Below are 25,892 nucleotides of genomic sequence, written 5' to 3'. Positions count from 1 at the left end.
AAATGCCCATGGGGGACAGAAGAGGCCATCGGATCCCCTGGAACTGGAGTTATGGACAGTTGTTAGCTGCCATGTGGGTGCTGGGATTCGAACCTGGGTCTTCTGCAAGAATAGCCAGTGTTCTTAACCGCTGAGCCATCTCTCCAGCCCCAATTTTGTCTATTTTTAAATCCGAAAACATGGGGGGAAAAGAAAAGCGACTCATGGTAGAGTACCACAACCCTAAAGTCATCACTTATCTGTTAAGGTCTCACACCTAATATTGTTAAAACTATCAACCCATCATGAGTGGCAAATATTTTGCTTTTATAGATTTTGCTAATGTGTTCTTTCTCTTGAGTGCTGATTTCAACATCTCTCAGTCATACTTTGCCCTTGGCACCTCCAAAGGGACACAGTACATTTTTCTGGGCAGCCTGGAAGATATGCCAATGGCTTTGCTGGTGTACACAGCCTCTGCAGAGATCTTTACTGTATCCGCCTTCCACCAAGACATCTGAGACTCACACCACAGAGGACATCACCTCGGACCTCACAGCTGAAGACTTCAGACAGTATCACCCCAGGCTACACCTCACTGTTGAGATACTGTCCCTTGCAAGGAGAATTGTACCCTAGACTCTTAAGAGCTCCACCCAGAGACACATGGCATTATCCTTCTGAAGTATCCACAGACTGGACATGGGACATTTGTTGCTTTTTCTCTTAGGGAAATTTTTGGGGGAGGGGTCTTTTTGAGACAGGGTCTCCCTGTAGCCCCCGCTGGCCTGGAACTCGCTATGTAGACCAGGCTGGCCTCAAACTCACAGAGATCAGCCTGCCTCTGCCTCTCTGCCTCCCAAATGCTGGAATTAAAGGCATGTGCCACCATGCCTGGCCAAGATTAGGGATTATTTTAATTCATGAGCTCATTGTTGGGTTTGCCCATGATCCTGATATTTTCCTTACTTTCTAGAAATTAGAATATGCACCATACCCTCCTATACTGAGAGAGCCATCTGGTAGAGATTTACTGCCATCAGTGCCACTCTGAAACTGCTGGAGATTACCGCTTTCTGCAAGAGATATCTGTCTCAGGTCAATGAACCAACCACTTAACTCCTAAGGAGAGGACCAGCCCTCCCGGTGCCTTCTGCTCCACCCTTTAGTGCCACACAACCTCTCACCTGCAACAAACATGACCACTACAACTGCCCATTGGTTATGCACAAATGTCAGCAACCTTTACATGTTCTTTACTAACTTATCAGTTCGCATTCTACTACAGTGTAACAATTATACCTGCCAATATGATAAACATATACCAACCTATATCTATGATACTATAATACCTAAAGCATTACATATAGAATACTCGAACACAATTTTAACAAGATGTTGTCAGAGACTTTGGGAAGCTCAGATCTATCTTTCTCATTAATTCTGTATAAATGGGAAGTGTTATCATGGGCAGGAATCCCTAGACATTTATTTGTGTTCCTCCTTCTTATATAAGGAAATGTTTTCATGCTGTCTAGGGAAAATTATGCTCTGTGTTCTAAATGTTTCCTTTATCATCACCCTAAAGATACCATACATGGAGTATGTAGTCTTTTCTCTGGCATAGAGACACTCAAAAAAAGAAAAAAGGAATAAATAAACCAGGGAGAGGATCTGAGTTCCAGAGTTGCACATGTTAAGATTCGAATGTCTGATTTTCAACCATAATCACTACAAACAGGAAAATTTGACACATCCAAAAGAAAAAAGCCAACAAGAAACCATCCTGAAAAAGATTTCCATAGTGGTTGCACAAGTTTACATTCCTTCCATCTGTGAATAAGGGTTCTTCTTTCTCCACATCCATGGCAGCATTTGTTGCAGGTTTTTTGATGTTTAATTTTTGCATTTTTTTTTGTCTTTTTGAGAGAGGGTCTCCCTGTAGCCCCAGCTGTCCTGGAACTCACTATGTAGACAAGGCTGGCCTGGAACTCACAGAGATCCGCCTGCCTCTGCCTCAAGAGTGCTGGGATTAAAGGTGTCTGTTTGATCTATCAATTATTGGTGTCACAAAATTCTGCCTTTATGCATTATGTGACCAGAAACACAGACTAATAATTTTTAATAAGATAGTGGTCTCTCAACTCATGTACAATACATTGTTTTGTTCTTTGTTCATTGTTGATTTTTACTAAATTTTTGCAAATTGCATATAATATATTTTGATCATATTTATAACTCCTCCCCTACCTGAATTCCCCTTATTATTCTTCCACCCACGCCATGCAGTGCACTCAGAGGTCAGAAGAAGGTGTCAGGTCCCCTAGAACTGGAGTTATGGACAGTTCTTAGCTGCCATGTGGGTGCTGAGACTCAAACCTGGGTCCTTTGCAAGAGCAGCCAGTGCTCTTAACCACTGAGCCATCTCTCCAGCCCAGATAGTTTTTTTAAAAAAGAATTTTTATTTACTTAATTTTGTTTTATGTGTACTAGTGTTTTGCCTGCATGTATGTAAGTGTGTCCCCATCTTGGAATGCTGGTAGAAGCTGGAAGAGGGCAGTTGGATCCCCTTGAACTGAGTTATGGATGGTTGTTAGCCACCATGTGGGTTCTGAGACCCAAACCTGGGTCTTCTGCAAGACCAGTCAGTGCTTTTAACCTCTGAGCCATGTCTCCAGCCCCAGCATACTGTTTCTCTAAGGGAGTCACAGGGTAGAATCTGAAACTTTATGAATGGGCTTTTCGAATTCAGATACAGTTGGTTTTTCACGCACTGATCATGAATCTTTCGCCCAGACATGATTCTACATTATCCATTGATCTTTTGGAAAACAGAATTTTCTGAAAACCGTAGGCCACAAATGCTGATCCCTTTCATAAAAGTTCACATTTCACATTTGCTTTACTGTTGATGTCATTGCCAGTCTTTAAAAGGAGGAAGCTGCAAACTTGTGGTGCACACAAGTATTCTCAAATTACCACTTTCCCCTCAAAGTTCAGACGAGTATCAGCACATTTTCCGGTTGCTTTCTTCCAAGTCTCTAGCTCACTCGAATTGTTTTCAAGGAAATGTCAACCAAGCCAGGCGTGGTGGCGCCTGCCTGTAGTCCCAGCACTTGGGAGGCAGAGGCAGGAAGGATCTCTGTGAGTTCAAGGCCAGCCTGGTCTACATAGTGAGTTCCAGGACAGCTGGGGCTACAGGGAGACTCTGCTTCAAAAAGACAAAAAAAAAAAGAGAAGAAAAAAAAAAGAAAAGGTCAATCAAACGCTCAAGTTGGCATACCTAGAGCTTATCTGTCATTTAAATGAAAATGGTTTTTCTTGAGAGAAAGCAGCCAGTTCAAGTCAAGCTCGGTCACCAAGTGTTTTCCTCAAAGGCACTCATCTCAGTGTTGAGAGAAGTGTTTCATATGTACTTCCTGTTTTGCCACACAGTATCAAAAAGATGCCCTGAAGGGTTGAGGTTTATTACATTAATCCCTTCTGTTGGTTCACCTAGATAATTCTAAGTAATATCAACATGTTTAACATATATGTTTAACATGTGTTAACATGCCTTCTTCCCTGCAGAGCCTATATTGAGAACTGCTGCCCTAGCCTGTAATAGTTGCCTAAGCTGCACATGCTTTGCCCTGAAGGGGGTGCTCAAGGTCTTCCTTCTTCCTTCCTGTCCAGTATGGGTGACCAAGTATGGGTGACCAAGGGACTCCCCTTTGCTTTGGAGCTTAAACTTCTTGAAGCCCAGGTACAGTGACTTTTGTTTAGTCAGTTATTTATGACTTCTTCCTCTACATTAAGTGACTGACACACCACATCTTATTGTTCCACTGACCCAGGGTCCAGGATCTCCTAAGGTGGAGTCCAACGGGGCTCCCGTGCAGAGTGAGGAGGCATTTGCAAGTGAGGGAACAGCGAGAGTGCAAGACCATGGCAGCTGCCCGTGGCTCCTCTGTGCTACAAGAGCACAGCCAAACACTGGCCTGTGTAGTGCTCCATGGAGGCCTATCTAGGCTTGTTAGGCCTTGCTGGGCACTGGGAGCTACATGCTCTAAACAGTCTCCAAGCCTACTCTCCCACATTGGCAGAAACAAGAACACCAAGGTCAGCCTTTAGTACTCCCCCTCCCAGGTTCAGCCACCTCTCCAGACCACAACCACATGCCAGAGAGCTGACCTGGAGGAGCGTCCAGCATCCCCCACATGCTGCTGTCCATCCGACTGGACCTCCTCTGTCTTCTCTGTCTGTCTCTCTGTCTCCCTCTCTCCTTTTCCACCTCTGAGACTTGGCTGTGTTCTATGTGGCTCAGCCTCTGGCATCCTGGGAGATTCTAGACCTGTGAATGGCTCAGCACCCTTTCTATTCCCATCATTTTTCCTATTTTAATCATTTTTCCAGTCTTGTATCTCCACACCTTTGAAGTATATCAAATTGCTTTAATGCTTGCTGGTAGTTTTCCTTTTTTTTTTTTTTTCCTTCTTTAATTTCCTTCATAAACCTTTAAGGTAAAAATTTCTTTCTTTTTTTTTGGTCTTTTTTGAGGCAGGGGCTCCCTGTAGCTCCAGCTGTCCTGGAACTCACTATGTAGACCAGGCTGGCCTTGAACTCACTATTCTTGTGCAGATAAACTGCTTTTAGTTTTGTTTTTGTTTTTTTTCTCTTGTTTTCATGACAATTGCTTTTTTTATTTGGCCTAAATTATTTTTCTTTATTATTTTTATTTTATGTGTATGAGTGTATTGCCTGTATGTATATGAGTGCACCCATGTCATGCAATGCTACGGAGGTCAGAAGAGGGCTTCGGATTCCCCTGGAACTGGAGTTAAGGACTGTTAGTAGCCGCCATGTGGGTGCCGGGTCCTCTGCAAGAGCAGTCAGTGTGCTCTTAACCGCTGAGCCATCTCTCCAGCCCCCCAAATTTCTTATTTTTAAGTTGCTTTCCAAGTTTTTTTTTAATTAAGTGCTTTTAATTGAAAATGTAATAAAAGCTTATGGTGAAAATAAAAAATGATAAAAAGCGTAAAGGGTGGAAAGCAAGCCAGACCTTCAGGCTCTTTATTTCTGTGTCCAGGGGCAACAGTGAACTCAGTGTTCTCTGTGTACATAACAAACATCCCTCACCTTTCACTGCACCAGTAGACACTGGCTATGCACACAGTTCTGGGCTCCTCTGTGTTCTACTTTACTGCTATGATAGTTAATCTTGATTACCAAGTTGATGGAATTTAAAATTAACTTGGAAACAAACTTCTGGGCCTGTCTGTGGGGGTGTTTCCAGAGACATTTAACTGAGGAGAGGAGACTCCCCTGGAATGGAGGCCACATCATTCCACGGGCTGAGGTCCTTGACTGTAGAAAAGGAGAAAGCAAACTGAGCACCAGCAATCGTCAACCAGGCTGGCCTTGAACTCACAGAGATCCGCCTGCTTCCACCTTCCCAATGCTGGGATTAAAGGCATGTGCCACCACAGCCAGCTGATTTTGTATATTAATGAATTGTTCCTTTTATTAATATGCATTGGCCCTCTTTAGAACTTACGATTAGCTTCGGTTTCAAGTTTACTTTAGCTAATATAAGAATGGCTATGCCAGCTACGGCTTCTGTTTGCCTGGTAGGTTGATTTTCATCCTCAACTCTCAGTTCTTAGACATTTTTGTTAGCTAAGTGTGTTTCCTGGAAACAATAGCTAGTTGGATATATGTTTTCTAATCCAGTCAGTCTGTATGTTTTAATTGGTGAATCAAGGCTATTTTCATTTACAATTGTTATTGAGAGAGGTTTGCTATTTCCTTTGATTTTGTTGGCTTATTTTTCTGGCTGATTAGATAAGGTTTGTTCTAGCTCCCCTCCCCTGTTGTATTAGGAGTTTGCTGTGATGGGTTGAATGATTCCTTCCCGGCTCTTTTTTGTTTGTCTGTTCCTTTCATGGAATGTATTCTTTCCCGGGTTCTCACGGATGAGACTTTGTTTATCCTCTATGCGCAGTATTCTTTCCTTTGAGAATTTTCTTCGGTGCTGGTTAGGCTGTGATGAATTGCTTTAATTGGTGTTTTTCTCTAAAGGTTCTTCCATCTCCATCATCTTAGGAGATAACTTTCCTGACTATAGCAGTTGACTGACAGTTACTTACTTCCAGGGCTTTACATGTATCACTTCATACTTTCCTGGTTGCTGATGAAAGATCTGGCGTTTCTGCTCTTGTGAGTTGGAAGATCTGACGTTTCTGCTCTTGTGAGTTGGACTTCTCTCTTAGGCCTTTTAGTATTTTCACTCTGCATTTTTGACATCATGGCTATGATATGTCTTGGAGAGGGCGTCTCTCATCATCTATTTGAAGCTCTAATGACTCTTGTTTTGGGGTGTCCATTTCTTTCTCTGGGTTTGGGAGAAGTTCTGCTATAGTTTCATTGATTATTCTATGACTTTAGCCTTTATTTAAGATCCTTCTTCTACCCCATGAATTCTTAAGTGTGGTCCCTTGAGTGTATCCCAGACTTCTTGGAAGTTTTGGTCAGAATGGCCGTTTCTTGTACATATGTCCGAATGTGTTATTGTTTTGATTCTGTGTTCTGTCACTGACATTCATTCTTCTGTTTACCTTGTCTGTTGATGCTCTCTGCTGTGGTTTTCTATTTGATTAATTCTTTCTCGTCCAGATTTCTGTTTGGTTCTTTTCCAGTGTGTCAATTTCCTTCAAGTGTTTTGTTGTCGTTTTTATTTTTAATTTAATATTTATTTATTTATTTTGTTATTGTTTTGACAGGGTCTCCCTAGTCCCAGCCCATCTTGAAGTCACTATGTGGACTAGGCTGGCCTTGATTTCACAGAGATCCACCTGCCTCTTCCTCGAGAGGGCTAGGATCAAAGGCGTGCATCACCAGTCCCAGTGTTTATTTTAGTTTTTTAGTTTTTCTTTTAACTACTAATTATTTAATTGACTTTGGTAACTTTCTGTAACTTGCTTTCCTGACTTTGTTCATCTGCTTACCTGAGCCCTCTGTGTGGTCACTGGTGCTTTTTAAAAGCAGGTCTTAGAATTCTTCCTCTGACATTTCAGGTATCTCGTGGTCGGGGCTTCCATTACTGGGGAGTTGTTAGGTTGTAGATGGTTGACTCACATTCTTCGTGTTTCTTTGTTGTGTTTTGCATATCTGTTGAGATGGATATGCCTTCCAGTTTTAATTTTCTCCCCTTCTCCCACTCTTTTAGTGTTTGTTTTATTTCAGGTCACTCCCCCTTGAGGCTATTCTTCCCAAGGAGTTACATTCTGCTACTAATTAGAAAGGAGACAGAAGCAGTTCTTCCCAATGGCTTACCAGCAGCCCTGCCACAAACTTGCAGAACACACTTGTACACTTCACCTGTATCCTCAATAAGGATCCAAGACAGTGATTTGGGGTACCAGGTGGGGGTATAGTTTATAGATTTCCTAAAGCTAAAAGTGAAATGAGGAAGGATGAGTGGGAACGAGTGGAGGAAAGTGGGTGGATTGGAGGTCTGCAAGGCAGGAGAGATGCTGCAGATGGAGAAATGTCAGCAAAAGGTTTTTGTAGGTATAGAAAAATTAAGAGACAGTCATGAAAGCTTTTTCGAGTGAAACATAAGTTAAAACACAGTAGCTTAACAATGAAAAGTAGAAACTTACAAGTAATAATAAAATATAGAAAAATACTAAATAGCTAAAAAACAGGAAGTGATCCTAACGTAAAATAGAGTGTATTATGGTCTCAGAATGTCTTCCTCGTTGGGGTGATGTGGTTTCTTGCTCTTGGGTTGTCATCTGTACCAGCCTCCCCAGGTAGGAGGTCTCAGCAACTCAGACACATGAAGTTGTATGCCCTTCCAGATGTGAAGGACATCTGTGAGCTTAGATCATTTTTTGTCAGAATTCACTGTCCAGTATCCACATCCCCACTCTGGCAAGTTAGTATTGTCCATAGCGAATTAGGAATTGAACTTCCCACAGGCAGGGCTTTTGTGACTTGGGCTCTGAAGGATGTGGAAGACTTGCCCACCTGACACCTTTCTGTGCTGGCAGAGCACTGTGCTGGGTTCCACAGCACGACCCCTTCTGGTGGTCCTGAGTAGCTCGCCCTGGCAATAGCAGGGGAAGGAGGTGTTTTCTCTGTCTGGCTGTCTTACATTTCCCTGGTCTCACTTCTGTGGACCTCCTCGCTCTGAAATTCCCAGCGTTGCTCCTGTGGGCAGTTCACTGATGGAGACAGTTAATGCTGTGGTGGCTGTGGGGGTAGGTAGCCCCAGTGGCTGCAGCCGTAGTCACAGTTGCAGAGAGTGTACAGGTCTACTCATGGGACAAGTCTGTTGGAGTGTACTGCAAGCACTGGCTGGGGAGTCCTCAGGAGCAGATTCAGAGACCTGGCAGTTCCAGCTCTCCTCTTAGCTCTATCCATCCACTCAGTCAATGCAGCTTCTAGTCTTTCATCTTACCTCTCCATGTGCTTGTCTCCTCATCTGTGAGATGTGTCTGTCACAAGGAATCCTGGGAGCACAGCCATGCTAAGACACAAAGCATAGTGCCTGCAACCCCAAATTCTGCTACAGAAGCTAAAAGTAAAAACAAATAAACAAACAAACCTAGATAGTAGAACAGCGGTCAGAGAGCCATGCTTGACGTAATTTGGCATGCCCTCTCTACCTCTGCCCTGCCTCCTCTACGAGATTTCAATCTCTTTATATACTTTAGTGTACAGGGTGTGTTAGCCATCTATCGCTCTTGATAACAAGTTGAAAGTTAATGACTTAAAACAACAGCTAAAATTTCGTATTTTACAATTTCGGAGAACTAGGAATTTGGGGAGTGTTTTATTAGAGTGCTCTTGGCCCAGTTTCTCAGGTAGTTGCAGCAAAAGTGTTGGTCAGGGCTGCAGTCACCTGCCAGTTCAGATCCCCTTCGAAGGAGTACCCCACTGCCCTCTCATGTGACGGGCACAGTGATGCTCCTGGCTCCAAGGCTGTGTGGCTCTCACAATAGGAGGCTGGTATCCGCAGAGCAGGGAGAGCAGTGTGAATTCTCAGCATCTTCTGTGACAGCCTAGGAAGTTACACACAGTCATTTCTACCATCTCCCCTTAGTTACACAAGTCACAGAAGAGGTGTGAATGCCAGGGGCTTAAAAACCACCCCACATTGTCTGAGAGGACGATCACCACAGCGATCTGGCTTTTGTGGAAAATTTGTATGTGGGGAAAGGAAAAATGATGAACCTTAATCTAAATCCTTTTTATTAGCATTTATTTACTACACAAAAGTGATAAATGTATTTTGACATTTTCGTATCTTATGGAATGTATTTTGCTCATAGTCACCCTATTACTTTCTCTTGGCTCCTCTTCTAACCTTTTCCCAAGTAGCTTCCTTCAACTGTCATGTCTTTTTAAAATCTAGATTTTATGTGGGAGAAAATACACAATATTTGTCTTTCTGAGTCTGTTTATTTCTCTTAACACAACCACCTTCAGTTTCATGTATTTTTCTGCAAATTACATGATCTTAGGCCAGGAATGGTGGCTCACGCCTTTAATCCTAGTGCTTGGGAGGCAGAGGCAGGTGGATCTCTGTGAGTTCAAGGCCAGCCTGGTCTACATAGTGAGTTCCAGGCCAGCTGGGGCTACAGGAAGACCCTGTCTAAAAAGAAAAAAACACCAAAAAAAAGACATGATCTTTCTTTAAAAAGTATTTTATTCTTTGTATTTTATGTGTATGAGTGTATTGCCTGCATGCATATAAGTGCACCAATGTGTCGTGCAGTGCCCAAGGAGGTCAGAAGAGGGCATCAGATCCCCTGGAACTGGAGTTATGGACAGTTGTCAGTTGCCATGTGGGTGCTGGGAATCGAACCCTGGTCCTCCGCATGAGCAACCAGTGCTCTTAACTCCTGAGCCATTTCTCCAGCCCCTGATTTCACTCTTTCTTCATGCTGAATTAAACCACATTGTGAGTGTGTGTGCATGTGCACTTCATTTTCTTTATCCATTCACCACTGACAGGCACCTAGCCTATTGTGAATAGTGCCGTGATAAGCCCCTGGTAGGCATGTGTCTGCATCATACATAGTTTGGGTTTTTTATTTTCATATAATGAACTCGTCATGACATTTTCATACCTATGTGTCATTATACTTTGCTCTTATTCATAAGGGGGTCAGAAGGAAGACAGGGTAATGGAATACATGTGACATGAAAACAGAAGTGGGGGAATAAAGCAAACCATCCAGAGGGGGGAGGGCATGTGGGAAGGGTTTAATCAGAGTAAAACTTAAGAGTTATTGATACACTTAATTTTAATACTGATACACAGCATTACAATAAATCTCATACCAGTTTGTAGCAAACTATTTGTATTCAGGAATTTGAATTGTTATAATAATGGGAAATGAAATATTAAATATTAATGTACATTAAATATTAATATAATAATACAAGTGAAGATTTAAGTCTTGTGAGAATTAATTTATTAATACTTGGATATGGGGAGTGCAGTAATCAATTAACTTTCACTTATTTAAAACCATATGAGAACAGCCTGCACTTATCACAGTGCTGGATGTGGGATCAAAAGCATATGCTTATGAAAAGAGGCTCTAAGTTTTATTTTTCCTTCAAAAAGATTTCCTACTAGCCCACTCTCAGATTTATTTTAGGCGTGGGTTCACCCATTTTTTTGAACCAGGGATTTGGGGCATCTGCTTATTGATTATGGATGCTTGCCTTACAGTAAGTACTGTGGTCTCTGGGTCCTCACACCACAGGAGGCCAAAGTTGAGGCTTTGTCTGTTTTGAACTGCAATGAAAACATGGTGATCAGAGGAAGGTAAACAGGGTGAAAGGTTCCCACAGCCTCAGAGGTGCAGAAACATCTGGGACAGGAAGGAGACACCAAAACACTGAGCGTCACTGTTTACTGTCCCTACTTCATAGGGTCCAACTATTGATCACAGGTGAGTGCAAACTAGAGTACAGGCATGTGATCATCCGGAAGAAAACACACGTCAAAATACTTGTTTATGTCTCAGGGACAGGTGACCCATGGCTTCTGGGCTTCGTTTTGTTGCACTGTGTCCAGTCACATACCCAGGATCCTCTGCGTGGTATCTGCTGCACCAATTTCAAGGGTTTAGAGTCTGCAAGTAATTACACTGGAAAGGGGAGTTTGGGACAGAGAGCAGATCAGAGAGGGGAGGGTGGAGGGAACTCTTCAGTCAATTCTAGTTTAAGGAGGACATACTGTGTGCAGAGTTTTATAGCTTCCATGGATGTCTTACCAGCTATGTATTTTTCTCCTAATTTTAATATTTTTATTAGTTCTTTGAGAATTTTACACAACGTATTTTGATCATATTCACAATACTCTTCCCCGTCTCCTCTCAGATATACCCCTACCTTTGGATCCCCTCTTTTTTTTTTAATAACACATTTTGTGCTGGCCATATACTCATGGGCATGGAGCCATCCAGTGGAGTGTGGCTCAACCTGGTAGTGGCCACACCCTTACAGAAAACTGACTCTTCTTCCCCCAGAAGCCACTAACTGTCTGTAGCTCTTCAGATGGGGATGGGAGCTCATAAGTCCCTCCACCCTCCCTCTGTATCAGTTACATATTTTATGTATTGTTTCTATTTCATTTCCAGACACCAGGATGTGAACTCACCAAAGGAGGGGTCTGTGCCTACTTTATTGACAGCTGTCACAACCCCTAGAGGAGTGTCTCTAGCTGGGCTTGTAATTCTAACAATCAGGAGGATTGCTGCAAGTTCAAGGCCAAGACCTTGTCAGAGAAGAAAACCAAGAAAGTGAGAGGAAGAAGAGAAGGAAGAGAACAAGGAGTGCGGTGGTGATATGGTTTGTTGGCACATGGTTAGCATACAAGAAATGTTGGATGAACAAAGGCACGTGCTGGGCTCTGGGAAAACAATGTGAGCAGGTTTTCCTGTTTTAATGTTCACAGCAGCATGAGTAGGCACTGACATCACCCCATCCTACAGCTGAGGAAACCGCAGCTCAGAGAGAGCACATAAGCTGCAATAACAGCAGCACCTTCTGTTTTAATAGTTCTACCTGGGTAGAAACTCAAGCCTTCTTTCAGGTTTTCGGTTCAGATAAAATGTCCTACATTGGAGCTGGAGAGATGGCTCAGCAGTTAAGAGCACTGACTGTTCTTGCAGAACACTGGGGTTTGAATCCCAGCACCCACATGGTGGCTGTCAACCATCGGTAACTCCAGTACCAGGGGATCTGACACCCTATTCCGTCCTCCTTGGGCATTGAAAAAGATGGGTGCACTTATATACATGCACCCATGTATATAAAATAAAATAAATGAGTTATAAAGATCAATTTAGGCAGTGGTGATGATGGTGGTGGTGATAATGGTGATGATAATCATAGTGTTGCTGATTTTTTGGTTGAGGTCATGGTGATGATGATGGTGGTGGTGGTGATGATGGTGATGATGGTAATGTTACTGGTAATTTTGTTGAGCTCATGGTGTGGTGGTGATGGTGAAGGAAGTGATTGGTGATATGGTTGTTTTGCTGTGGAGTTCTTTGCACCACAAAACCTTAAGGGACTCCAATATGTAAAAGATGTAAAAATTCAGCTTCTCAGGTAAATTTGTTGCAGAGGGCCAAGGGCCATGCTTTCAGCTCCTGTCAGCCCAGGGGCTCCTAGGGGAGATTTTTGGAAAACAACTACTTCAGGCAGACAGGATGGTGATGTGTGTGACGTCAGATATGAGTAGAAAGACATTTGCTCCATACCTGGTGTGTGTACATGAGTGGCATCAAAACAGGGGTGGGTAAGATTCCTCTACCAGGGTACCAGAAGATTGAAGGATGGTATTGCTGCATAGCCACAGCAAGCTGGAAGAAGAAAGGATGGATGTGAAGGACACTGACTGACAAGAACAGAGATCAAGTGGCCAATGGCAGCCAAGAGGGAAGAAGTTATAATGAAGCTAGGTAGCGCAAGGACAAATGAGCAGCTGCTTTTAATTTTTTTAATTAGTTTTAGATTGTAGTAAAATATACAAGACATAATATTTGTATTTGGTTTCAAATTTTCCTGGAGCTGCTCAGCATTTTGAAAGTAGTTTGTAGATGTTAAAGGTCTTAGAACATTTAGGGCAGTTCATCACAACAAAGACTAACTGCTCAAAATGCCAATGGCTGTCTCATTTGGCACTCCAATCATGTGATGATGTCAAGAACCCCTGTCTTTCTTTGCGGTACTAGGGATTGAACTCAGGACCTCTCACATGCTAGCCAAGCACTCCATTACTGAGCTACATCCCCAGTCCATTTTGCATGTTTTTATTTTGAGACAGGGTCTAACCAAATTGCCCACATTGGACTTGAACTCACTCTGAAGACCCAGCAGCCTTTGAACTTGCAATCTTCTTGCATCAGCCTCCCAAGTAGCTGGCATTTCAAGCCTGAGTCACCAGCCCCAGCCCTTCTTTTTATAAAGACATGAATGCTATCATAAAGGCTCTCTCCTCATGACTATATCCTATCTTAATTTCCTCTCCAAAACTGGACCTCCAAAAGCTACTACCAGTCAGGTATAGTGGTCAACACCTATAATCCTAGCATTTAGAAGGTAGAGACAAAAGGATCAGGAGTTAAAGGTCATTCTCAAAGTCCATAGTGAGTTTCAGACCAGCCTGGGCTACATGAGACCCTACCTAAAAAGCAAAAGAAAACAAAATACTAGGGACTAAGACATGCTCAGTGGGTCAAGTCCTAATTGTGATCATGAAGACTTGAGTTCAGATCCCCAGCACCATAAAAAGCCAGGCACAGTGGTGCATGTCTATAACCCAAGCTTTGGGAGACAGAGACAGGAGGATCCCAGAGGCTTGAGTGACCAGCCAGTCTAGCCAAGCTTGCAAGCTGCAGGTTCAGTGAGAGACACTGTCTCAAAAAATAAGGTGGAGAGTGATTAAGGAAGACACCCGATACTGATCTTTGGCCTCCATACATGCATGCACAGGCACACACACACACAGAGGCAACACACATACATGCACACTAATGCTAAAAAACCAAACTAAAAATAAAAAACCACCAACATAATTTTCGCACTCAAGTCATAACCTTTGGGAGAACATATTAAAACCATACCACTGGACAACTAGAAGAATCCATTTCCCCTCTCCACACCCCCAAGACCTATTACTGGGCACAATGATAATCCCAGTTCCCTGAGGCTATGTGAGAGGGTAAAAAAAAAATGAGCATTTAGGGGCTGGGGAGATAGCTCAGTGGGTAAAGCACTTGCCAGGCAAGCACAAGAGTTCAGATCCCCAGCACTCACATAAAAGCCAGTTGGGCATAACAGCCTGCCTGTAATCCCAGCACACAGGCGGTGGAGATGGGATTCCCAGAGTAAGATGGCTAGGTAGACTAGCTGAATTGGGGAGCTTTGGGTTCAATAAGAGATGCTGCTTCAATATACAAAGTGGAGAGCAATCAAGGAAGACATTCAATGTCAACCTTGGGCCTCCACATGCAAGTGTACATATCTGCAAACATACCTGCACATACATGTACTCAGAGACGGGGAGGTATTTAATGCATGTGCATGGTGACCAGTGGGTGTTAGCTGTACTAGACACCATTCAAATCCTAGCTCTTTGGGGTTGGCTTGAATGTCTTTGGTTAGACAGCTCATTTGAATCTTTCTTGGCTTTATTTTCTGAAGTCTTAATTGGTCCCTCAGTTCTATCATAAGGTGGGCATGTGACAGAAAAATTATCCAAGCAAGAAGGGTCATTGCAGGTTTATTCTCTTGTCTTATTTCAGTGGATTGATAATCAGGGTCTAAAGAATTGTAGAATTTGAACTCCTCAGGTTATAAAGATTTTTTTCTAGAAGTTTCCATTGCTTCATTTAAGCATCTGAAAAATCACTGTGATTTTAACTTAGGCAAGCTAGTCTGTTTCAAAAACTTAAAGAAAAGCTACATAAATTATTTCTAAAATGCTTCTGCTTTTTAAAAATACTAAAAATTCAAATATTAAAAACATTGTGTTAAGTAGGACAAAAAAAAAAATAAGACTTTACTGTCTTGGGATATGACTGGGCCTGAGAATTTAACTTACAAAAGACAGATTAACAGGAGAGCAGCATATAATCTTTATTTAATGCCAGTATTTTTATGTGTACTCAGAGGTCTTTATATATAAGAAATGAAGGACTAGAGAAGCGGATGGACCTAGAGCTTCTGCGCTGTGGTGTGTGTGTGTGTGTGCGCGCGTGCACGCGTGCTCACCTTTGCATTCATGCATGTAGAGGCCTGAAGTTGACATTAGGTGTTTTCCTCAATTGCTGTCCACCACACATATTGAGCAGGTCTCTCGCTGAACCCAGTGTTCCCAGACAAATTCCAGCTCGTGCAGTTGCCAGCTTCTGGGGATCCTTTGTCCCTGCCTCCTGAGTGCTGGGATTACAGCAGCAGCCAGTCTTTTATGTGGGGCCTGGGGATCTGAACTCTAGTTTTCATGCTTGCATCACAAGTGATTTATCTACTGAGCTGTCTCTCCTGCCCCCAGGTATCATTTTAACAAAAACCGACAATGAATATGATAACCAAGTCTACACTGTCTTGACTATTTAGGTGGAATTCTTTATCTACCTTATTGTCACATAAAATGAAAAAACAGTGCTGCGTGAGAACAAGGTCAGAGGGAAGGTTGCAGTTCTCCAGATCAGTGTTGTTTCAAGGCTTTACCATTGCTCACACTGGGCTCTGTTTGCATGATTTCGTCCTCCATGCGCCCTGTCCATTTAGAAAAGGAGAACAGGTTGCGAAATCTCTGACAGATAGGCCCACGGTCCGGCTTTGGCAGCTGTAAGGCCTGGGGTGTCACTTGACCTAGTTAGTCCAGATTTTTGGTTTACTCACTCAGAACTTTTGCTGTGGGGCAGTGTAACCAGGTGAACAGCTGAACTGTCCCAGGGTGCACAAGAGTGGCCTGTGACCACTGAAGCATTTGGTGATTTGGTTTGAGAATACCAGTGCTGCTTCGGATCACAGAATGGGACTGTAACATTGCCTTGCTATGTGACATGGGAAGGGTCCAGCATCATTTTTGTTTTTAATGCAAAGGGGAACTTTTGTTTGCAGTGATTTCCTTTGCATCATTTGAGACTTCTTAGGCCAAGCCCCAGACTTAGCGAGCAGATGATCTCAGCTCCAGCCTTTTGGCTTCTGCAAACAGGAAAGAGAAAAGCTGAGCCCAGTGGAGTCATGCTTAACTTCCAGATTCATGAAGAACACAAATGCTGCAGGATTTTAAGAAGCAGCTATGTTTGGGATGACCCGTTATTCAACAATAGGCAACCAAAACGAGCTGCAAAGCTCTGAACCTCTGATGCTGGTGTAGTGATATATGCATTTGTAATTGTAGCACTCAGGAGGTAGAGGCAGTAAGATCACAAGTTCAAGGCCAGCTGTACTACGTAGCAAGCCACTTTCCCCTTAGAAAGAAAAGGACTAGGAATCTTCAGGAGCCCAGAGCAATATTTTAGCAGCTGAGACATGTGCTTAGAGTTGACCCAAACACATTTCTGTAGACTACATGTCTAAATTTCAAAAAGCTATTGTGCAGTTTGTGCCCTTTAGCTTGATTTACAATGGTGTTAGGTCCCAATAAGCCCACCATATGCTGAGAATATTGTAAGTGGAAACTACGTTGAGTGTACTTGATCCACTGCACACCAGCTCAGCAACAGGGTCTGCCTTAGGGCATCTGTTGTTTCCCCCGTAGTCTTCAGGTATACCGAAATTCAAAATCTGAACTGCAGTTTCTACTGACTGTACAACACTTCCACACAATCATGAAGTAGCAAAATTATTAGCTGAATCCTCTCTAAGTCAGAGACCATCTGTTCAACTTCAGGGAACCAGATCTTTGGAGCAGAGATTACCTGGCCCTGTCTCAGAGAGGAGGACTTCAGGGAGATGTCCCTGTGTTCCACCAGCCCTGCCAGAAGAGAGATGTGAGGTGGAAACCAGAGACCAGCCATGGCTCCTGCATCTTTAGGGAGGTGAGGCAGAAAATCCCCAATTACCTGTGAGCCCCGGGTGAGGTGCTCAAGGCTTCTGCTTTTAAAGTCTTTCCTTGGTTTCCAGGGAATGGCCCTTTTCTGCTTCCTGCTCATCTCCGTCCCTCCGCAGGCTCATCTGAAAAGCACAAATTTTGGAGCAGCATATTAATCTTCCACTAGCTTTGCTCTAGACAACACCTCTGAAGTATGGGTCATGAAAATAACAGTTGCTCTATGTACCTTTCAGGGTCTTGAAGTCCACTTTTATTAAAACCATTAAGTTTTTACTTGGGTTTGTCTGATGGGCCATCTACCAGTGGGCCAAAATCTCTGCCCTGGGATCATGCTGATGTCTCTTCTGAACATGTGTCTCATGAGGACCAGCTGTGCACTGCTTTCCCTCTAGTTACTTTTCCAAACCTCTTAAATCACTCTGCCTTATCCCATAAGCACCCATCCACCCTCTCCTCTGGGAGGTGGATTTGGGACCTAGCCAGCCTATGAGTAAACTCTCCTTTGAAAACTTATAACCTCAGCAATGACATAGTGCATAGAGGGGAGAATGGTCCTGGTTCTGTAACAGGTACATTTGGTCTTTGTTCCTAGTTGCTGGCACAGACCTCCCAAAACTCTTGGAATCTCTGAGAGGGAATTAGTAATTACTCATGTGGCTGCTGCTATTTTGTTCTAACCAAATCTGTTGTTTATAAAGTCTCTTTTGGTCACACCTGAGTTTATGCTAATGAGATGACTTAAACTGGGTCCACTAGACACCCAGAGGATCTGGTTACCAGAAAGAACTAGTGATTGGAAGACTGGAACTTTAGTGCCACAGCCTGACCTCAAGGAAGAGGAGTGGGGCTGCAGCCTGAGCACCTACATTCTAGAACAAGGTCTGTGGAGCTTCAGGTTGATGAGATGGAGGCGCTAGGAGGGCGGTGGCTTCTGTGGAAGCTTCACGCACACATGGACTTCGCTTTTTGTCTCTTACTTGGCTCTTCTAGTCGTATCCCATATAATAAATTATCCCATATAATAAAACCAAGCAGTTTGGTTTTCCTGAGTTCTATAAGTTGTCTTAGTGAGTGACCAACCTCCCTCCAGGAGGCATCCTGGGAACCTCTGCATTTTCATTTGGCCAAGTCAAAATGGTGATAGTCTGAGAACCTTATTTATATGTCTACATTTGGCATATGGAGAGGAGGTTGTCTTGTGGACTTGAACCTTTAACTTGTAGAATCTGACACCTGCTCTAGGTAAGAAGTGTCAAAATTGAATTGTTGAACACTCACTTGGAGAATAAAGAATTGATATTGGACAAGGCACTGTTTAATGTCAGAAAGAACCCAAGAACCCAGCTCAATCTGTCCCAATGAGGGGACTCAACAGGTCACCCCAGCCTCAAAATCTCTAAGAAAGACCTACCTTACCTTTAAACTACTTAATGCTGTATCATAATATATTAATGTTACAGGTAAAAACAATGTCCTCTTTTCCAAATCTAAAAGTTGCTCTGAGGGAAAACACCAGGTAGATCCGGGCTTCTTGTGAGCTCCAGTGCTAAGTTATGGAGCTCTACACTGGACACTTATTGATCAGAAGAAGATCCCAGCAAAGGGACCAGCAAGGCCCCTTCCTCCATCCACCTCCCCAGCTCAGGTGTGTGGGAAATAGAAGAAATCTCCCAACTGCCTGGGTCACATCAGCTGCTGGGCCAGGGCAGACCTTTCCAGCTCTCATGTGTTGTATGCAGAGTGAAAATAATAAAATTCATATTTCATAGTGTTTTACTGCAAATAAGATCACACATGATGAACCCTCAGCACTGGGGAGGGGTGGACAGCTAGTAGGTACTTAGTAAACACTAGCTGTTAATATGATCCTTGTTCACACCATTTAAAAAATTATTTTAATTTATTGAATTTTTGAGTATTTCATACAGAAAAATCATCTTTATACTGCCTTCCCCTTTGGCACCTCCCATAGCCCCCCCCCCTGGAGTTCATACATTCTGTCATTTGTGTTAAGGTCTATCATGTAAAGTTACAGTCCCCAGATCTCCCTCAGTGCACGTTCATCCACTGGGATCTAGTCAGCCTATCTAGAGTCTCTCCCTTTAAGAAAATCATCTCTTCCTCACCTAGCAGTAATCAGCTACCAGTAAATCTTCGACTAAGATTAGGGCCTACTGTTCATTTCCACAGTTCTGTGCTGGGTTTTTGTCTGCCTGTCTGCACGGGTCTTGTGCATGCTAGGTTTATATGAGCAGGGTCCCAGGAATATTTTGGTATGCTCATGCACCTCCTCCCTGGCTCTTGCAATCTTTCTGCCCCCTCTTCTGCAGTGGTAAAAATTACTTTATGTGTGTGTTTAGTCTGCATGTATGTAAGTGCACCATGTGTGTACAATGATTGTAGAGGTCAGAAGAGGGTGATGGCTTCCCTGGAACTGGAGTTACTGATGGTTGTTAGCCACCATTGTGAGTGCTGGAGACTGAATGCAGGTCCTTTGCAAGAGCAGCCAGTGCTCTTAACTGCTGAGCCAAATCTTCAGGCCCGCCCCTTACCATTTCTTTGACCGGTTCTCCCCAACATGCTTAAACTCTGGTGGACTTTAAATACTGCCAAACCATGCTTAGTAATTAAGACTCAGTTAAAAAGCTTAGGTAAGCTAGCTTTAATTTTTATTTCTTAATAACTAGATCAATGTTTCTAGAACCCCCAACTTTTTATATAAGTAACGGTATAGGCACACACATCCCTAAGAGTTAATTGGCTGTTACTAAATTATGGTCCCCAGAACCCAGCACCAGCCTCTCCCTATTAGAAATCCTCTCGGGCCCTAGCTGGGAACTCCTGAATCAGAGGATGAGGTGGAAGGCTGCGCTCTGTTTCCACAGGTGATTTTGATGTGCACTGATGTTTGATCAAGGCAGAGTTGGCCTTAAAGCAAAAACAAAACACACCAGTTTCGGAAGTCTCCAGTGCCTAGAGTTGGGCGCTTCTCCACTGCTCGTCCAGCCTGACTGGGCTTTGGTAGCTGCAAAGTTAGAGCTGTACTGTAGGGGTCTGGGGTCCTCCGGCCGCGACCTGCAGTCCTGGTTCAGTCAGGTCCCCACTCTTGACCAGCGAGAAGGCGCTACGGGTTTTGGCGGAGGATCCGGCCTCGGAGGGAAGTGCCAAAGCACAGGGCCGGTCTCCTTCCCTACCCAGATCTGCAGGCGGGACCAGGGGAGGGGCGGGACGTGCTCAGGGACCAGGCGCGAATGGCTTCCAGCGGCTCGGGTCTGGCCAGTGTTTGCCCCGGGGGTTCCCACCCTGTGCCGGCCCCAAGCCCACCAGCAAGGTCCCTGGGCAGGTAGGTGGGGCCTGCAGCCTGGGTCTCCTGACTTTCGGGAGCGAAGAGTGGCCTGCTTGTGGATCGGAGCCAGGCACGCCTGAGGTTGGGGGAGGCAGGATTTAAAGGAGGGGATGCACAGCATGCCTTCGGGTTCGCTAGCCTCGGGGTTTAGCTCTAAAAGGCACGCTTGCAGCGCGGACTCCCTAAGCCGTTGACAGCAGCAACGTCGCCGCGGGACGACCACAGACTCGGCGGGCCAACTTCTTGGGCTGGAAAACTTTGTCCCCGCTCTGGGCTCTGAAAGTTGAGCGCCAGCCCTCCATCCGAGCTGCCCCGGAGGTGGGACGGACGCGACACTGCTGGGAGGATGATCGGGGCTATCAACTAGCCTGCAACCTTCAAAAAGTCTCACTTTCCACCTGAGCCCTCGGAACTCGCTCCCAGGTGTGGTGGCGCTGCGCCTCCCCGCCCCTGGCCCTCCCCTCGGGAGCGGGGCCCAAGACAGGGCCCGCATCCTCCTCCCCCTCCGCCCCGGCAGCCGCAGCTAAAAGCTGGAGGCTCCAGGCTGGACCTGCGCTCTGCCCTCCAGCCTGGGCAGACGCGGCTGAGGTGGGCGAGCGCAGCCGCTGTGCACGTCTTCTGCTGCGTGAGCAGAGTAAGTTTCTAGCTGAGTCCTAAGCCGCAAGGCGCGTCCTGGGACCGGATGGTGTCATGGAACCCCCGGGGGAGCAGCTGCAAAGTTCCGAGGCGCCCAGATCTGTGCCCCCGGGAGAACCCGCGCTGTCGGTCCCAGAGGTCCTCTGCGTGGAGGGTAGCACCTCGGAGGCCCGGAGCCCTGAGTCTCAGCTCCGGGACCGGCCCCTGTCACCGCAGGAAGAGGCGGCTCTCCAGGAGCAGGAGGAGCTGCCGGAATGCCGCCGCCCCCGTGCGCGCTCCTTCTCCCTGCCAGCCGACCCGATCCTGCAGGCGGCCAAGCTCTTGCAGCAGCGGCAGCAGGCGGTGCAACCGGGCACCGAGGGCGGCAAGCCGGCCGGGGAGTGCTGTGCCAAGTGCAAGAAGCGTGTGCAGTTCGCCGACTCGCTGGGACTGAGCCTGGCCAGTGTAAAGCACTTCAGCGAGGCGGAGGAGCCGCAGGTGCCACCCGCCGTGCTGTCCCGTCTCCGCAGCTTTCCGATGCGCGCCGAGGACCTGGAGCAGCTCGGGGGTCTGTTGGCGGCGGCAAAGGTACCGGCGCCCCTCTGGGTGCCACCCGTCCGCCTCCGACCCCTCTTCCAGCTCCCGGGGCCCAGGGCAGCATCCGAGCGCCTGCGGCGTCAGCGCGTGTGCCTGGAGCACGTGCGATGCTCCCAGCCGCCGGGCTCCCAGGTGACTGGCTCGGGTCGAGTGCTCAGCTGCCCCGGATTCAGGGCAGTGGCGGTGCGTTACACCTTCACCGAGTGGCGCACCTTTCTGGACGTGCCGGCGGAGCTGCAGCCTGAGCCATCTGAGCTCCAGCCGTCTGTTCTGTCGGGGAACTCTGGACCAGGGTCAGGGGATGCTGAGGAGGAGCCAGGCACCGAGCGTTTCCATTTCTCGCTGTGCCTGCCTCCAGGCCTGCAACCCAAAGAAGGGGAGGACGCTGACGCGTGGCATGTCGCTATCAACTTTGCAGTCTGCTACCGCTGCGAGCTGGGCGAATATTGGGACAACAACAATGGAGCCAACTACACACTGCGCTATGCGCGCTCCACTGACCGCCTCTGAGTCTGGGCGCTTCCGGAGACGGTGAAGAGAGGCTAATCAAAACGCCCAGCTCCAGCCAGGACGCCCGGGACCCTTAGCAAAGTGGTATATCTAGTATTAAGGTGAGCATGAAAGGAAGGAAAGGAGCGAAGCATTGAATCATGAAGCTGTGCCCACACAGCAGCAAGCACAGTGGGTCTGGGCAATGTTCTGAACTCCCCTCGACTAAGGCTTCTCATCACTTCCACCGACTTTTCTACTTGGCTTCTAGAGTTCCCTGCCGGCATCAGAATGAAGAAACCCCTCAGGGTCCCCAAGCGGCCGCTCTCCAAGAAAAAGGCTCTCGAACCCTGAGCCCGGATCTGTGACCTCGGGGGTTTGTTTCTAACTCGAGACGTGGTGGTTTTTACCTTGATGAAAACCTGTAGGGAAAGTACAAGGTGCTCCCCCTTCATCACTGCCCACCCCCAATTCACATGGAACCTTCACATCCATGCCCGTTTCTCAGAGAAAACCAGGTGGGGGCTGGGCAGCTTGTCCTTTCAACTGGGATCTAGAAATGTCTGCCGGGCTTCATGTTTACTTCTGTGATTGGGTACAAATGCCCTTTTACTTTTAAAAAGTAAAGGCCGCATGCACACTTCCACTGTATGGTATGTTTTACCTTCTGAGAATTTGCGGGGGGCCTTGGCTGACACAACACTGTAACAAGTATAAAACAACAGTGTTCACAAGTTTCCTTCCTGCCCTGCTTCTCTTGTTGTGGAAGGGCCCAGATCCCTCATATTGGGAAGAAATGAGCTGTCCCTTGCAATAACAAAATGTCAAATGAATTAAAATGCCAGAGGCCTTGGTTGTGACCTGCAAGAGCCCATGACACGTGTCCCCATCCCTTTTGTGTAGACAGAGCACATAATAGCAGCCCCACTCTCTAGGCCATTAGCAGTCAGAGAAACTGGGCTCTTGCAGGCTGTACTCCAAGTGCAGGGCATGGGGGATAGAAAGATGGCTTGGCTTTTTCTTCCCCTCAGAGAAACAAGGAGAGGAGTGCTTTAGCAAGTGTTGCTAAGAACCAGAGAGGCACTCTGTAGGCAGGACCCTGGGCACAGGGTAAAGTCCACCTTTGCTCACATCTCCACTGCCAACATGATGTAGTCAGGCCTGAGCCAGCTGGAGGGCATCCTGGGCAAAGACTTAGTTCTTTCACACCTTGGCTATCCCTTCCTGGGTAACTTTAAAAAAATTTATTATTATTATTGTTTGGATCTTTAAAAAAAACAAACAAACCAAAAAACAAACAAAAACAGCATCTCCCTGTTGCCCCAGCTGCCCTGGAACTCACTATGTAGACCAGACTGGCCTTGAACTCACAGAGATAAGCCTGCCTCTGCCTCCCAAGTGCTGGGACTACAGGTGTGTGCCACCACACCTGGCTATTTATTATTATTAAAGGCACCCTGTTTTCAAGCGTAAGGCTAGCATAATTCATTAGTTTGGGGATGGTGGACTTTAAAGAGAGACATTTTCATGGTTTTTCTATAGATTGATCAACATACGATAGCTCACAAGCCAAACTTGGCCCGAAGTCTGTTTTTGTAGAACCAGAGACCTAGAAATGATTTTACCTATTTAGTTTATTAAAAGATTTAAATTCTGTGACATGTAAGAATTATATTTAAGCCAGATATAATAGCACACACCTGCAATCCCAGCATTCAGGAAGCTAAGATAGGATTGTCATGAGTTAGAGGCCAGCCTGAGCTACCTAGCAAGACTGACCCAAACACAAAACAAGGCTGAGTATGGTGGTTCATCCCTGTAATCCCAGAACCTTGGAGGATCAGAGTTTGTTTGAGGCCAGCAAAATGAGATCTGGACTCAAAAAACCAAGACAAAGCCAACCTAATAACAACAAAGAATTACATGGAATTCAAACTTGAGGATCCATCAAGCCATACACTCTCACTTTTACGCTCCAAGGATGCACTTATGCACCCAAGGCAGGGTTGGGATGCAGTGGAGACCATATGCAAAGGGTAAAAACATTTACTCTCTGACCCTTCCTAGAAAGCATGTCAACCCCTTGGTAATTTTTAAAATTATATGCTGAGAATTATAATTAACAAGGCAGTTAACCTTTTAGCGAATGTTGCCATGTGATATAAGCATCTTTTGGCCAAAGACAAAACTGTTTCCATCACTTCCAGTAATCCTGGTTAGAATAATTAAGATATGTAAGAATTATTAATATTACTGGTATAGAGAGGGAAGCACATCTGCTGATTTATTTCACCTAAAGAAAAAAAATCAGGGTCTGGAGAGATGGCTCAGTGGTTAAGAACACTGACTGCTATTGCAGAGGACGTGGGTTTGGTTCCCAGTACCTACATGGTGGATCACAACGTCCTTCACTCCAGTTCCAGTGGCTCCAACGCCACCTTCTTGTGGCCTTCACAGGCACTGCATGACACAGATGTATTTATGTATGTGCAGGCAAAACACTCATATACATAAAATTTAAAAATTTATTAAATGTAGAAATAGTAAAATCAATATAACTAAAATACAGACCACAGCTGAATTAGCATCAAACTATAGAATCTGCCATATTCTTTATCACTGAGCTATAGTCCCAGCTTTCTTGGTCTTTAAATTGAGTATCTTCAGTACTTATTTAATATGGGACAGGGTTCCATGTAGTGCAGGTTGGCCTCAAACTCACTATATAATCAGGGATGACCTTTAACTCCTGATCCTCCATCCCCCACCGCTCACCCTCTGGGATCACAGGTGTGTACCACCATGCCCAGACAGTTTAAACTTTTGGAGACTCTATTTTGACTATTTCAGGGTTTTCCAAGGCTGACTGATGACAGGGAAATTTTAGTAATTTATTGATAAGAAACCATTAGGAAGAAATGAACTGCAGTTTATAGCTGTAGTAAAGCAGACTCAGTGAGATGGCTCAGAGGGTAAAAGTGTTAATTTTGGAGCCTGATGACCTGAGTTCAATCCTTAGAACTTACATGATGGAAGGAGAGAACCACCTCCCACAAATTACTCTCTGATTTACACATACACACAATAAATAAATGTTTAAAAAGTTTAATGGGCACACCAATGAAGTAATGAATACTTAATACTTTCATACACTCATCCAATTTTATAGCAATAAAAATAACCATTATTAGAATGACATAATGTTTTCCTATTACTAAATACAAAAGCAATCAAGACCACTGATGGGCAGTCTCAGATCTGGTTTACCATTTATTAAAAGTGTTATTGCATAGTAACACTATATGTTATCTGTTTCTTATGTTTTTATAAGGATGTTTTAGTTGAAAACTATTGGTAGCATGTGTATTATGTAACAGTTTGAAAATGCTGACTTTTAATTATTTTAAACTAGATTGAGGGCTTAGAATGTAGCTCAATGGTAGAGCACATCCTTAGTATGTGATCAAACCCCAGCACCACTAAACACAAAGTAAAATAATTATATTTGGAGCCCAATCTACAGACCAGAATAGAGATCTCTTATCTAGTGCTTCTTAGAATGGCAACTCACTAAATCTAGAGTAAAACAGATAGGACATGAATTTTTAAGAATTATATACAGCATATTTTAAAAATATTTTTATTTTATGAGTGTATTGCCTGCATATATGTAAGTGCACTCATGTCATGCAATGCCCAGAGGTCAGTGCTGAGAACTGAACCCAGGTCCTCTGAAAGAGAAGCCAGTGCTCTTAACTGCTGAGCCATCTCGCCAGACCCATTTTC

At 44.9% G+C, this 25,892-nt stretch overlaps 1 protein-coding gene and 1 long non-coding RNA gene across 2 annotated transcripts in view; one reads left to right on the top strand and one right to left on the bottom strand.

Moving 5' to 3' along the window:
* Nucleotides 1–15,149: 15,149 nt before the first annotated feature.
* Nucleotides 15,150–25,892, bottom strand: part of LOC108490749 — a 17,271-nt gene continuing 6,528 nt past the window's right edge. Inside the window, exons 2-3 of the long non-coding RNA XR_001872411.2 lie at nucleotides 17,070–17,181; nucleotides 15,150–16,206 (exon numbers count right to left, since the gene is read on the bottom strand). This is a non-coding gene — a long non-coding RNA (uncharacterized LOC108490749). The remainder of the gene's footprint in view (nucleotides 16,207–17,069; nucleotides 17,182–25,892) is intronic.
* On the top strand, nucleotides 21,063–22,840 carry Ppp1r3g (protein phosphatase 1 regulatory subunit 3G). Its single transcript, XM_008831659.3, has one exon. The coding sequence runs from the start codon at nucleotides 21,096–21,098 to the stop codon at nucleotides 22,125–22,127; it is 1,032 nt and encodes a 343-aa protein (XP_008829881.1). The 5' UTR covers nucleotides 21,063–21,095; the 3' UTR covers nucleotides 22,128–22,840.

This window comes from Nannospalax galili, unplaced genomic scaffold (assembly GCF_000622305.1).
Source record: "Nannospalax galili isolate Female #2095 unplaced genomic scaffold, S.galili_v1.0 scaffold72, whole genome shotgun sequence".
In the NCBI taxonomy this organism is placed as follows: Eukaryota; Metazoa; Chordata; class Mammalia; order Rodentia; family Spalacidae; genus Nannospalax; species Nannospalax galili.
Note: the sequence above shows the minus strand (reverse complement) of the source record. Positions and strands in the feature narration are given on the sequence as shown.

Excerpts from the sequence above, each read along its gene's own strand:
- Ppp1r3g (XM_008831659.3), top strand. The coding sequence starts at position 21,096 with ATGGAACCCCCGGGGGAGCAGCTGCAAAGTTCCGAGGCGCCCAGATCT.